This window comes from Cyprinus carpio, chromosome B13, assembly GCF_018340385.1.
Source record: "Cyprinus carpio isolate SPL01 chromosome B13, ASM1834038v1, whole genome shotgun sequence".
Lineage (NCBI taxonomy): Eukaryota > Metazoa > Chordata > Actinopteri > Cypriniformes > Cyprinidae > Cyprinus > Cyprinus carpio.
Window position 1 is genome coordinate 19758908 of NC_056609.1, and position 14622 is coordinate 19773529.

At 37.1% G+C, this 14622-nt stretch overlaps 2 protein-coding genes across 2 annotated transcripts in view; one reads left to right on the plus strand and one right to left on the minus strand.

The window, feature by feature from the left end:
• Window positions 1-2264: 2264 nt before the first annotated feature.
• Window positions 2265-9494, plus strand: LOC122139442 (arginase, non-hepatic 1-like). The gene is made up of 8 exons (XM_042737121.1): window positions 2265-2676; window positions 2769-2841; window positions 6629-6803; window positions 7200-7359; window positions 7506-7600; window positions 7917-8021; window positions 8308-8444; window positions 8530-9494. The coding sequence occupies exons 1-8, from the start codon at window positions 2566-2568 to the stop codon at window positions 8715-8717; spliced, it is 1044 nt and encodes a 347-aa protein (XP_042593055.1). The 5' UTR covers window positions 2265-2565; the 3' UTR covers window positions 8718-9494.
• A 2425-nt stretch (window positions 9495-11919) lies between these two features.
• Window positions 11920-14622, minus strand: part of LOC109100476 (vesicle transport through interaction with t-SNAREs homolog 1B-like) — an 8037-nt gene continuing 5334 nt past the window's right edge. Inside the window, exons 5-7 of the mRNA XM_042737122.1 lie at window positions 13288-13461; window positions 13075-13136; window positions 11920-12970 (exon numbers count right to left, since the gene is read on the minus strand). Of these exons, the coding sequence (XP_042593056.1) occupies window positions 12874-12970; window positions 13075-13136; window positions 13288-13461 (333 nt within the window). The 3' untranslated portion in view covers window positions 11920-12873. The remainder of the gene's footprint in view (window positions 12971-13074; window positions 13137-13287; window positions 13462-14622) is intronic.

Here is a 14622-nt window from a genome sequence, read left to right on the forward strand (position 1 = left end):
AAGAACGGAAATTCAGCATGAAACTGATGGTAAGGATGGGCGGGGCTTAGTTATCTAGTATGGATGGAGGGTTAACAATTAGAATGCTCATGCTTTTTCGAATGTTCGTTGAGAATTTGCTCTTTAGCGATTATTAAAAGCTGTAAGTGTGATAGTTCGGGTTTAAAATGTTGTCAAGAACACTGACGAAGCAGTACGTTGACGGCTTTGTCACGTGGTACCTGATACTTTTCTCAGCGCAAATCAGGACGGACCAATCACAATTGTTTAGGATTTATTCTTTTTTATTATTATAAATGAAGCGGATGGTGTTTTTTCAGTATCAGATGCAAAATTCGTTTAAATTAATTCGTTTGTTTTAATACCGTTTGTAGGCTGATAATGTGCTCAGTATAATAAAAACATCCTGAGATTTGAATGTGATCGAACTGAGAATTCTGCATTTTGAGCCAGCACGCGCCCCCTAGAGGAATGAAACTTTTGTGCATAGGAGAAAATACTAAAAACATTCCGCCCAACGAGAAATTATCTCCGGAAATGCTTTGATATACAGCAAACACCATCACATTAATGCTACAGCGCCACCAAACGTCCAGCTGACTTTCTTTTTGCAGAAATAGTAAACTATTTCAAAAGCGCAATAATATCGCCCAAATAATGCATTACCAAGACAGTCTGACATAATCAAAAATTCAACATGACATTAAATGCAAAATATGGCCATGTAACTCTTACATATGATTGTGATAGCAGCGAAACCATGTTAAAAAAAATCTACGCCACCAGATGGAGCCAAAGTGCAGAGAAATATGGACTCAATATACAACTCACTATTTCTATATCCTCCTGCAAACCAGAAGAAATAAAAAACTTTGAGAATTTAGTATTTTTTCATGTCATTCATTCAATTTCATGTCATTGTTTAGAGCATAAGAAAAAATGAAAAGATAACGTTTTTGAAAAATGTCCTCTGTAGAGGACACCAGGACTCTTTATTTTCTAAAAAAAAATAAAATGACATGAATAAACATGAACAGGCAAAAACAATGGGATTTAAAAAAAAATCACCCATCAATTTTTAGGTTTCAGTATTTTTTTATACCAAACTTTGTATAAGGACGATTCTCAACTATGTTATAAAAGATATAACAAAATGATGTGATATAACATTTTACTTTATGCAATATGTTGGTTTACTGGTTTTCCCATTAAACACGTAATCTATACGCTGTACCTAATTTGCATATTAATGTGCTGTTGGGACAGTATGTTGAAAAAAAGAAGTGTAATAATGGGAGTAATAATTGGCCAGATTTTCACAATATCTAATATTTTATAAGAGTGTTGACAATTTTTCCTATTAATTTGTTGTGTCTCCCAAAATGCATAATAAACATGCTTTTAGTCCTGGTGTCCTCTACAGTGGACATATTCATAACAGGAAGTCATATTTTGGTTTGAAACCCCATAAGATTTTCCTGAGATGTTGATTTATGACAAACAATTTAATTAATCAAATTAATCAGATTTAAATGATAATTACAAAATATTATCATATTTCCACAAGGATGTACAATTGTATCATTCAATTAACGTAAACCACTTTTAAAGACCAAGGAGATGGCATGGTCATGGAGAAACTTCCAAACATTTGGTATCTCTGAAAAGCTCTGAATGTGCTCTGTAACATGTGAGGTCTCAGAGAAATTCACTAAAATATAACGTCTACTACAGAAACAAAAACTCCATGGGTCTTAGGAGGATATGTATTCTTTATTACAGATAAGTGATTAGCTAAACTGATCAATCAATAAATCTTAATGAATTATGTATAAATATGTAGTTATGTTTATAAGTCAACCGCTGTGCATTTGCTAGTGCATATAAACACTGAAATTAGGCCAAAGTTGTCAACAACTTAGTACACCTCGTCACACCGGTATTCCAGACGTTTCTATGGAACTAATAATCAGTCAAGCAGCCATGCTTATGGACACTGGATCTGTTTTAATACACAGTATCTGTAAGATGGGAATTAGTTGACGAGACATTAGGCAAGCCAAAAAAACATATGCAGCCGGCAGTGCAGAGATGGAAATTTCCAACGCAACAAAATAAGCACCCCATCTCTCATGTCACTCATGCGCCCAAAGCCACGCTCAGTGAACAAACCCACGCGGGCGGAGCTTCTGATTGGCTTGAAGGTAGGTGTGTCATCGGGTGTGACGCAGGTTTGCACGCTCTATGAATAGAAAAACGTGTTTCACGCCCGTTCACGCCGCACTGAGCGGACGAGGCTGTCTAAAACAATTGGATGCTGAAGGATTGTTAGATTTTGGGGGGCGGTCTTGAGATTTCAACCAAAGTGTGTGGCTTGAGCTCTGCAACTCATGAATATGAATTAAGTGGCAGATTTAAAGAAAAACGTCGTGGCAGTTCTTTGAGATTCAACAGCCAGTCTTGAGCCAGAAGAGGAAAAGCCACATCGGGCGACAGACTATTCGTTTGCGACAACCTTCCGCTGCGTTTTTGTATTTTATTTCAGAACTCTCCGGTTGAGTCAACATGGCCTTGAGAGGACCACTGTCCAGATTATTGAGATCCACGATGAGTTCCTGCCAGCAGAACCGATCGCAATCTGTTGCCATTTTGGGAGCTCCGTTTTCCAAAGGACAGGTAAGAAATATAGATTTATTTAATTAGACCTTACATAAACTCACAGGTGTATAATTTAGTGATGTGACGGTATTTTTACGATTTTCACTCAGAAAAGGAGAGGGGTGGAACATGGACCCAAAGCCATCCGGGATGCGGGTTTGGTGGAGAGACTTTCAAATCTCGGTAAGTAGGCTACATCAGTATTTATGTATGTCTCTGTCTCTAGATAGATATAGGTAGATAACGTTAGATTTATAGATTTTTAAGACTCAAAATACTTCGAGGGGAAAATTATATATTAAAATATATATATATATATATATATATATATATATATATATATATATATATATATATATATATATATATACATACACACACTTAAGGGATAATCAAAGGGATAATTCACCCAAATATGAAAATTGTGTCATCATTTATGTATCCTCCAAAGGATGGGAACTGACCGCTCGAGTTTCACTTATTGCATCATTTTTCGATGCATTGAAAGTTGCATGATGACCAAGCGAGGTTGTCATCCTGCTTATTAAATAATTTTGTAAAGAAGTCGTGAATGTTTGAAACAAGAAGGTAAATATATTAGACTTCAACTAAGCGTGACAATTTTCGTTTTTCGGGGTGAACTATCTCTTTAAATAAATTCGTGGCGGGCGCTGGATTATCTGTTACATCATCCAACGGTCCAAACGTGAATGAATTTACAATGACTCTTCACAATCTGTTTTATGTAGCAATTATAGTTTGGCTGTAGTACTTTATGACTGGAATACTGTAAGTGAAAGCGTTTCGGTCAGTGAATAAGTTTTGAATGTTGTCTGGCCGCAGTGAGAGAGAAACGGAAGGGTAACAGTTACAGTATGTACGCAAGTCACTGTAGTTCCTCCACACGTTCAGATGCCGCAGCACATAACAATAGGGCATTATCATTCACAATAGACTTAAGTGGGGATGGCGCAGTAGGGAACTTGCATGTAATGTAGCAAACGCATCTATTCAAAGCAGCGTTTAATTCAAGAACGGTATATGGGCCCATTCGCACAGAACGCGCCTTTGCATTTCACTGCGCTGCTTTCCATTGTCTTTTTCTAGGTAAAAACGCGGCTTTCAACTGTTAAACAATGTGTCTCTGGAACTTAAGTTGCAAATCTTTTCCTTAACTTACCTGCATCTTGCGTTCTGTGAATGACCCTTAAACAAGGGCGAATTATTACAGAGGTACAGCAATTAGAAGTGAAACAATAAGTTCTAGAATTCCTCAGAAAGAGATTAGAGAGGGGGTCTCATGTTTAATGGATTTATAAACGTTTGTGCCATTAGGATTGTAGTGAGGAAAGGTTTCAGATGAGCTGACTCAGGCTGCAGACACATGTAAAAAAAGATGTGGAGAGTTATACAGACAGATGTTATTTTGGATCGCCCCAGCTAGTCAGAAATGAACATGATGAGGTCATGGGATTTCTGTCGTGGATTAACCGCTGCCAGTAAATGTGAAAGCAGTTCCCGCCAGGACCTTGAAACAAAAGCCCTGTGACGGGTGGCTTCAAATTACTGGAGAACATTCGCGGTATTTAATTACAAGTTTCCATAATACATTATTTCTTATGAACTAAATAAACAATGAATGTGTCATGCATTATTTTTTTCTTCGTGGAAAGAATGAGGTGGAAAGGGAAAACTAACTAGTTTAAAAAAACGCTAGTCACGACAGCAATACCAGTAAAATTTCACGATTTTTGACACATTTTCGATATACGCAAAAACTAATACTGTTTTTTAAATGTTTAAGGCAAGCACTTAAGAAAAGTTAAACAAAATACAAGAATCAGAACACAAAACGTGCTTATTGCTTTCAGTTATAATGCATTAAAAGGTCATGCATGCGAAATATTCTATTGCATAAACGACTACTGTAGTTTTCCCTCAATATTATTATTATAATACATAACCTACCGTGTTGATATTGATACACGAAAAAGAGCATTTCACTTAATTTTGAAGTGTATCTGTCCGTGCCATAGACTGTAAAAAAGCACGCGAGCATCCACGTTACAGTCACGCTCGCGCATTCTTCACCGCTGGTACTGTAGAGAGAGTGATATCCTTGCATCTTTTTGATTTTGGTATCGACTTGCTACCAAAGTTACTTTTGACATGCCTAACGGCTACTGCTTTTACAAATAATAACAATAAATTAATTAAATAACAGAAAAGAAGCCAAATGCTTCAGAGTCATGACATTCCAGTCTAGATTACTAGTCGGAATGTGCAAGTCACTTCGTAAGTCTCGCCAGCAGTCAGTCAGCTGTTAATCACGTTAACATCGTGCCGAGCGCAGGCTTGCTTTACGTAACTCCATGTTCTCCGTGTAATGCGATAGTTCCTGCTATCTTAAGCCTGAGATTTTTTCCGTAGGCGGTTATGAACAAATGAATTACGAAACAGCCTCGAAGACCCCGTTTCACCTTAGACGTGGAGGATTTTCCCTTATTATCGCTGAAAATGGGACGCTGTGTGTGTGTGTGTGTGTGTGTGTGTATGTATGTATGTGTGTATATATATATATATATATATATATATATATATATATATGTAGCCTATATATTGTCTCATAAGCTCTTCTACAGCCATTTTATTGGAATTTTCTTGGGACACTTTAGGACGTTGGATTGTTTGAGGAAAAAAACTTAAGAATATATATATATATATATATATATATATATATATATATATATATATATATACACACACACACACAGATGTTTGTTTTTGTGAAAAGTGGGGACATACCATAGGCGTGTAATGGTTTTTGTACTGTACAAACTGTATATTCTATCGCCCTACACCAACACTACACCTAACCCTAGCCCTCACAGGAAACTTTGTGCTATTTCAGATTTTCAATACAGTCCATTCTGTGTGATTTCTATGCGTTTTGAAAAGTGGGGACATGGAGTAATGTCCTGAAAAGTCACCTTCTCCTTGTAATACCTATGTTATACCCTTGTCATTATACAAATTTGTGTCCTGATATGTCACAAAAACACACACACACACACACACACACACACACACACACCCTAATGATGCAATGATTATTTACTTTAACATCACTTTAGCAGGAGCTTGGCATCACGTGTTTGGAGTTGTGAAAATAACCATAGTACCTTATATGGCAAGCATTCTTGACTAAACTACATCAGAGCTTACCTTATCCAATGCAACAAATATAGATGTCTTGCTCGCTTTACCAACTGTTGCTTGTAAATGTCTTGCATATCATGGCAAGGTGTTAGATTAATTACACAAAAAGAGCTGTAATTTAATATGCTCAGTCTCAAAAAAAAAAAAAAAAAAAAAATTGGTTGAGCAAGAACTGCCCATGAACCTGAAGCGTTCAAATGCAGTTAAGTCTATCCAAACTTACTTAACCCTTACCTCTGTCTTAGCTCATGACGACCATCCATCATGCTTCTATCATGGCCAACTCCTTAATTCCCTCATAGTTTGCTTGTACATCTAGTATTTTAAATACACATATTTAAACTTTAACTGGGCCACGGTGTTCACGTCTATTCCTGTTAGAGGCCACTTGATGGTATGCAAGTCCATCATTGGTCATTTAAAATCTGATGAGTAATTCAACACTGTCACGAAGTCACCGCGGCTGGTCTGGTTCTGTCATCCTGAGCCCCATCAGCTGTTTAGACCTTCATCAGTGTCCACCCATGAGGGTTCCTACCTACATTTCTATATGGCACTACATGGTCAGATTCATTCTGGGATTCAGTGACAGAACTGTGACCTGTCAACCAAACAGTCTTAGAAAGAAGCATGTGCTTGGTCAGAGTAGGCAGAAAGTGTGGAAGCTTTAAGACCAATGTTTATTGTAATGGTCATGTGAAGAAAACCTTGATATGTCATTAGTTTATTTATACGCCCTGTCTTCTTGTAGACTACGCTGTGCATGATTTTGGAGACCTGGCCTTCAAGCATCTGGAAAAAGATGAGCACTTCATGCACGTGCCGTTCCCACGCACAGTTGGACGTGCCAATCAGCTGCTGTCGGGAGCTGTGAGCGGTGCGGTGGGGGCGGGACACACCTGCATCATGCTGGGGGGAGACCATAGGTACACAATTTTTTTTCTTTATAAGTCTCGGGGTAAAAATACACTTTTATTTACAAAGCCCTTTATTATCTTGGTATATATTTATGAGTGCTTATAATTAGTTACTTATTTCACTGGTCTTTCCATTTATGTCTTTTTGGCACAAGCACAAATGAATGTTGTAGCACTCTAGCTAAACTGAGACCAGCTTTATCACCTGGTTTCTGAAAGATGAAGGTTTGTCTTTAGACTCAAGAAGCTGTGTGTATTTCCAGCTAGCTTAATCTAAAAATCATCCAATCAAAGCTGGTCTGACAAATGAAAAAAAATCAATGTTATCTAAAACTGTGTTGAATTTGTTCTATTAAAGGCCAAAATCATCAAACATTAACATTTGTAATGCTTTCGTCCCTGCAGCTTGGCAATTGGTTCAGTGGAAGGTCATGCTCAGCAGTGCCCTGACCTGTGTCTGATATGGGTGGACGCTCACGCAGATATCAACACTCCTCTGACGTCACCTTCTGGAAACCTCCACGGCCAGTCTGTAGCATTCTTACTCAAGGACCTGCAGAACAAGGTGATTAGCATTCATGCACAAATTACATCAACAGTTACCATAGGATCTCTGACATGATTCCTTTCTCAAAGGAGAGAACACTTGTACAAGTAATTTAGCTCCAGAAAACCATCTAAATCCATTATCTTCTGCTTTCTTACCTGCAGATGCCAGAAGTTCCTGGATTTTCCTGGATGAAGCCTTTCCTGTCTGCCAGAGATCTGGTCTACATCGGCCTCAGAGATGTGGATCCAGGCGAGCAGTAAGCACAATATGTTCTGTCATCCAGGATTTGGCACCTGTTGCATGTTCTCTAAAGCCTATGCTACTAAATCACCAATTGTGACATTCCATGGGCTATTTATACAAGTGACATTACCTGTAACCACAAAGAGGGCACAAAATCAAATGTTTATAATGACGTCAACATGAGACTGTGACTAAATCAGACACAATTCAGTGGTGAATCCACTATAATGCATAAACTATGTGTGTGATGCATATATTAAAAGAAAGAGAAAACCGCATCACTAAATTATTGTACTAACCAATTTTGATTTTATTGCTCTCTCTCTCAGTATAATCCTGAAGACCCTGGGAATCCAGTATTTCTCCATGCGGGATATTGACAGAATGGGCATTCAGAGAGTAATGGAGGTCACTTTGGATCACCTCTTGGCAAGGTATAGTGATATTGCGAAAAACATACACACTTATTAACTAGTATTGGTGCTTCTGTAAACAGCCAGCAGCAAATTGCATGTTGCTGTTTATTCTTCATGTAGTCCTCCTGTGTGTTATTGAACTCTGTAAATGGGGCAGTGTAGTTTTCTGGAGAGCTCACATGCAGCATGTTTTACGTCACCTTTAAATACAATGTAGCACTTAATCTCTGTTTAATCTGTGTACACTACATCACAATCAAACAATTTATGTAATTTGTCACTGTTATTTATTTTTTTATATCAGGAAACAAAGGCCAATCCATCTCAGCTTTGACATTGATGCGTTTGACCCGTCCCTGGCTCCCGCAACCGGAACTCCCGTTAATGGAGGATTGACGTATAGAGAGGGCATCTACGTAACAGAGGAGATCCATAACACAGGTACAGAGCTACCATTCACATAACGGATGACTTTAAAATCAAATAAATCCTATGATGCTAATATGTTTTGTTTCGTACTACGCAGGTTTACTCTCTGTGATGGATGTGGTTGAAGTGAACCCCACACTAGGAGCGACACCTGAGGCTGTGGAGGCCACAACTAGCCTAGCCGTTGATGTCATCTCATCTGCTCTCGGTCAGACACGTGAAGGTGCACACATCGCCTTCCCGAAGATTCCAGAACCAAAAGAGGACACTGAGCTGCGGCTTTAGAGTACAAGATATTCATTGAGGACTTTGACAAACCAACCACTTTGCATTCCAAAGTCTAAAAGAACGACACTGAAGGGTTTGCAGAGACTGAGCACCAGACTAAAGATTTCGTTTGAAGGTTACTGTAGTCTTGGTCAACAAAATTGTCACCTCACTGGTGAAGTGCTGCTATAAGCACATGGGTGAGATTTATTTTATTATACCTACCACTAATTTTGCTATGGCTAAAAAAGAGCTGAGATCTGGATTCTCTATGCAGAAACAAAAATATTTTTTAACATTTGTCAGCTGTTAAGGGATTAGTGGGTAACCCTGATTATTCTCTGGGACTTACTGCTGGAAAAAGTGATCTAAAAGCAAATGTGCTTAACATATTTTTGCAGGCTGAGGTGACTCTTTACTGTAGTGGACTGATTGATTTTCCTTTAATTTGGAACATGTTTGCACTTTTGGACCAGAACTGTTTTTTTATTGTATTTCTGTGTTTGTTTGTTTGTGTTTGTATAGTAGGACTGCTTTTAATGGCTAATTTAATCCTACAGTTTTGGTTAGGTTGAAAACTGAGTGATCTTTTTTAAATAGCGCATTTGAAGTAAGTTATTTTAGTAAATTTCATATCTATTTAAATAAACCTTTGAAAAATCATGTATGGATGCATTTTGTACTCCCTTTCAGATCTGAATTTACCTCCAGTATCTTCTTAGGGAATGGGGCTTGATTTGTCACATTTTTCTGTTTCAGTAAAAATGTTTTGTTGCAATAAAAAAATGTACTGGAGACAGACTGTGACTCATCTTTGATTCATTAGATTGTCTGATGACCACATCAAATGATAATATTCACGAATAATCTTAAACCTAAAATAATATTTAATTATAATCCTTCTTGTTTGTTAGTTTATATCCACTTGACAGAAACAATCTAATAGTTATATGAAAATAAAAAAAAGATTAAATAACTGTCTGAGACATACATCTGATGAACAATATCAAAAGCAGCAGTCAGTATGTGGTGTGTCCACCAGCTGCTTTATGTACAGTGGAAATAAAAATGGTATGTTGCCACAGGGGGTTCTGATAAACATTTGCATTCTCTCTGCTTAAATCCCAGAAAACATCCCCCAAACCATGACACTTCCTCCTCTACCTTTCACTGACTTCTTTACACACTTTGGGTTCAGTCTTTCCCCAGTTTGACACCAAACATAATGTTTCTAATAGGACCCAAATAAATAAATAAACTTGCTTTCATCACTGAAGTGAACTTTGGACCAGTTCTCCTCTGTCCACACAGCATGCTCTTCAGCAAAGGTTAGTCTAGACTTTTGATTCTGCTGAAGAAAGATTTGGTCACTGCAGAGTGGGCTTTCAGTCCAAATTCTATTGAGACACTGTATCCCGAGACAGATCCTTATCCTGTTAAGCACTGAACTTGCAAACAATTCCAGCTGCAGTGTTGAACCGATTCCCCACTGAGATTCTCTGCATTATCATGTTCTCTCGCCTTTTTGAGAGATTTAAATGAGTTAGTGACATTGTAAAGATGCAATATTTGAGAAATCACAGATTTGGAACGACCAACTGTTCTTGCTATGGCTGCTATTGGCCTTCATCTTTACAACCTGCTACAGAAGGGTTTGTGTCACTTTAGAACGGCTCACCATCTTGCAGTGGTCAGTAAAAACTGGAAAGTTAGGCTGCCAGTTAAATAGGGTTTGTCAGATGATTAAGGAAATCTGCACAAGGTGCCAGATTAACACCAATAACTGGAAGGTATCTGAAAGTGTTCTCTATGTTTGATAAGTGTTCTTTTTCAAATATCTCAAATAAGTTTTCTATACTGTGCTTCAGAATATATTTTACTCTTGCTAGGATAACCTCCAATAAAACTAAACAGTGACCTTGTAATTTAGGCAACTGTAGGTTGTCTTTTTCTCCACTGTACTTCAGAACATCTCATCTTAATGGACTGAAAAAGATTTGCCTGTTCTTGCTGAGATGTTACTTCACTCTTTCACCAAGGCACTTGCAAGTTCTCAAACACATCTGAGGATACATATGGTCACATGTGTTCTGGCATTACAAGGACAATCAGCTAAGTTGTCCTAAGTTTTTGGAACTGTGGCATTAATTTTCTTCCGCCTGTAAACTGTTAAGTGTCACACTGTTCCACAGTTGCATGTGCAATAATTGTTTATGGTTCATAAAAAAAAAAAAAAATATTGAAAACCATAAGCTTATCTGAATTTTCATTCAGAAAAAGGGAGTTTACAAGGACACTTATCTCCTAATAGGCCCCTAGGGATTCTGGGCCCCTTGTATAAATCACTGCATCAGTCTTTAGTTGAAATCGCATTCCTGGCCCCCCAATACCCTAGGCCTGTAACTATGTTCCACCATTAATCCCTGCAGACAGGTAAAATTAAAGAAACTCAGTTTCTCATTAATATCTCAGTTTAGAATGACAAGTTATGTTTGTTTTTTTTTGGTGGATGCTAAAACAAAATTTTAAATACTAAAACTGTAAAATTGATCAGCAGTGCTTAATCAATTAGGCTAAGTAACCATTCATTAATATTTAATAAAAAGTATTTACTTTAAAACAAAGTATTTGAAAGATATGCAGACCTTATAATCATATTCTGGACTTTTTTATGTTTCGCAATTTTCACATTTAATTAATCATTTAATTGTGTAATTTTATGACAAAACGAGCATTTAGATTAGAGATACATCTTAATTTAATACTCACTTCATGGGAAGGCTATTCAGATATTTTGGACAATGTGGAAACTTTTTCATTTTAGACACACCTAGGCTTATTAAATTGATCAGTAAACTAATTTATTACAATTACTTAAGTTTAATTGCTCAAATCATTCAACCTAAAGATTAGTAACAGCAGTGTTCCCTTGTAATTTATTAGTAAGTGACACTAATAAGTAATAAAAAATAAATTAATAACTCAGACCACAACTGATGCTACTTCCCACATAATCCCATCTTGATAGCATAACGTCCGCAGAATGTGATGGGTATTATAAACAATGACCTGCTCACACCTCAGATCAATCACAAACACACAACTGTGTATGACTGCTCTCCACTGATACTTCTGCTGTTTTGCCCTAACATGACTAGAAATCAGTCAGCTGGCAAAAAGTCAGTATGTCAAGGTGACCCGATAGCCCTGGACACTGGTATTTCCACTAAAGCAGGTGTTGGTGTCACTTTATTCTCAGTCATGTTTACAGTAATCTCTACCCCCATCTGACAGCCTGAACACACCCCTTTCTCTTCCAACCAGGGTTTGTGAAGCAAGTGACGTGCATGTTTATAGCTGTCATTCTCTCAGACTGGAGTACACTCAGCTCTGTTTTGACCAATTGGAGAAAAGGCTTAAGGAAAACACACCCATTTTTTAGAATGAAACCCAAGAGCTGTTACCTTTAATGACAAGTTAACACTTGTCACAAAAAAATCTATTACAAAATGTAATTCTATCAAGGTCATTTCGTTAAAAGTTCAGTATTACATAAAGGGACAGTTCACTCAGAAATAAAAAATCTGTCATGATATACTGAGCCCCATGTCATTCCCAGCCTGTGAGAAAAGAAGACATTTTGAAGAATGAGTTTTTGTTTATACAATGAAAGTCAGCATGGTCCAGTGCTATTTTGGACCCCTTTGACTTATACTGTACGAACAATGAAAGGTTTGGAATGGCATTAGTGTGAGTAAATGATCACAGAATTATCAGTTTTGAGTGATCCACCACTTTAAAATGATTGAGGTGTGTAAAAATATATATTATTTGTCACTCCTTTCACTGGATCCTTCTGTTTAGACTGTCCATCCATACAGTACATCCACTAGATATGGCACCTTGCTCAAGACAGCTAAAAATGGGGTAAACCCATCATGCCATCTTTGTACAGGTCCTTATCCTCCAGCATTCTGAATGTGACAGGGTCACCATCTTCTTTTCACCCTGAGAGCAGTACTTACGCTAATAAAGTTTAGCGCTTAAAATAACCACTCATACACGTCCAAGTGACAGTCACAAAAGCATCCAGCACACTGTCATTGGGCCAGACACCTGTGATCATCAGAAGTAAGAAGAGGGAAAGGTGAAGTCTTATACAGTCTTGTGTGTCTCATTTCTTACGGAAGAACTTCAAGTAAACCACCCCTGCCAAGATGGCCAGCTCCATGATGATAATGACCGATAGTAGCAGTTTGTTCGTCACCAGTCTGTAATGACAGGAAATTAAGAGGTCTGACACAGTATATTCTCAGAAAGAGATTTGGAAACAATTCTAATGATGTAAAATGTTTCGTAATAGTGTAAGTCTCACCGTCTGGACATTGCGCGCAGGATTTTTCTGCTGCGGCTCAGGTTCTCGCCAGTGTGAATCAACTGATGATGGAGTAAGAGAAGAGAAATTGGGAGGGTAAGAGCAGAGAAAGAGAAATAGTGAATTAATTGCAGACATTTTGCTTGAGCAGTTTATCATCTGCTTGTTCGAGAACAATAACAATGGGCGCTGGTCTAGATATCTCTCTCTTACTCTGTCTCTGGTGCGGTCCAGTTGGTCTCTCTGTTCTCCGAGCTCCTCGATGATGTCTGTGCCAATCTGGTCTGTCTCTGCCGCAATCCGTTGACTTCGCTCAATACTCTTTGACGCATTATTTAGAGACTCTGTCCCCTGGATAAGCAAAGCACGCTGAGACTGCAGATGAGTCTGCAAAAACAAACAACAATTCAAAAATGAGTCACTGTTTAACTAAGACATACTCAGTTATAATACCAGTGTAAACCATATTCACTCATACTTACTGACATGAAATACAGACATTACTTCAACAAAGCACAATTTTAATTTATTTTTTTTTTTCAAATTTTTTATTGAATGAAAAGTGAAATTCATAATCATAATCAAAAAATATATAAATAAAAAAAATTAGTCAGCAGGAAAGCGAGTGAAAATTTGTTATGAAGCGTTGGCATGTAACATGGAAAGAACAAGATCTGCATTACCAGGAACATATTATCTTTTCCAGCTTCAGAAAATACATAGTACCTTCAAGCCATTGACAGATACCTGGAGGTCTGATGGACTTTCATAGAAATAAGAGCTTCTATTTAGCTAATAATGAAGAGAAAGCTACATCTTACTGACTAGAAGAAAACCAAGTCCAAACTTTGGGAATTCTAAAGATTGCAGTCAAGCCAGACATCAACCTCGACTTGAATTAATATTTTGAAAATAGTCTTAAAATAGTTATTCCAACAGTTTTGAAGCATTGTAAGGAATTTTTTTTAGATAGACCTACCATTCAAACAATATATTGATAGATTACAGTAGATTAAATAGAATAAATTTATACAGCCATGTGTTTTGTTTTTTTTTTGCAAAATCAATCAATCTACAAATGTCTGTGTATATAGATAAAAAGATAAAGATAATTATAGAAACACTAATAATAATAATAATACAAAATAAAATAATAATAAATATAGATAGAAATGTTAAATTATAACAGACTTATACAGTGTAATTAAAATACATAATATAACATGATATACTAGTTATATAATGTATCCTTGTTCATGGTTCATTTACTTTATTCACAATGCATCATGGGATGAGTCTTTGTATTGTTGTTTGATTTTCAAATACTTTTCGGGCTTGGTTTCAAATTATGTAAGCTGTAATTTATGTCAGTGCTGATTGATGTGGTTCAAAACTTGTCTCGTCTAGAATGTCTTACTGAAGAAAAACGCCATAAAAAAAATAATGGGAAAAATATGTACCAAACTTAAGACTGATGATAAAGTGAGCTGTAACTGTTGCTGACTATTGCTCTCTTGACTGCCATTGAATGCCAAGTGCGCACACACA

Excerpts from the sequence above, each read along its gene's own strand:
- LOC122139442 (XM_042737121.1), top strand. The coding sequence starts at position 2,566 with ATGGCCTTGAGAGGACCACTGTCCAGATTATTGAGATCCACGATGAGT. Across the intron at positions 2,677-2,768 it reads CTCCGTTTTCCAAAGGACAG|AAAAGGAGAGGGGTGGAACA; the intron begins GTAAGAAATATA and ends ATTTTCACTCAG. Across the intron at positions 7,360-7,505 it reads TCAAGGACCTGCAGAACAAG|ATGCCAGAAGTTCCTGGATT; the intron begins GTGATTAGCATT and ends TCTTACCTGCAG.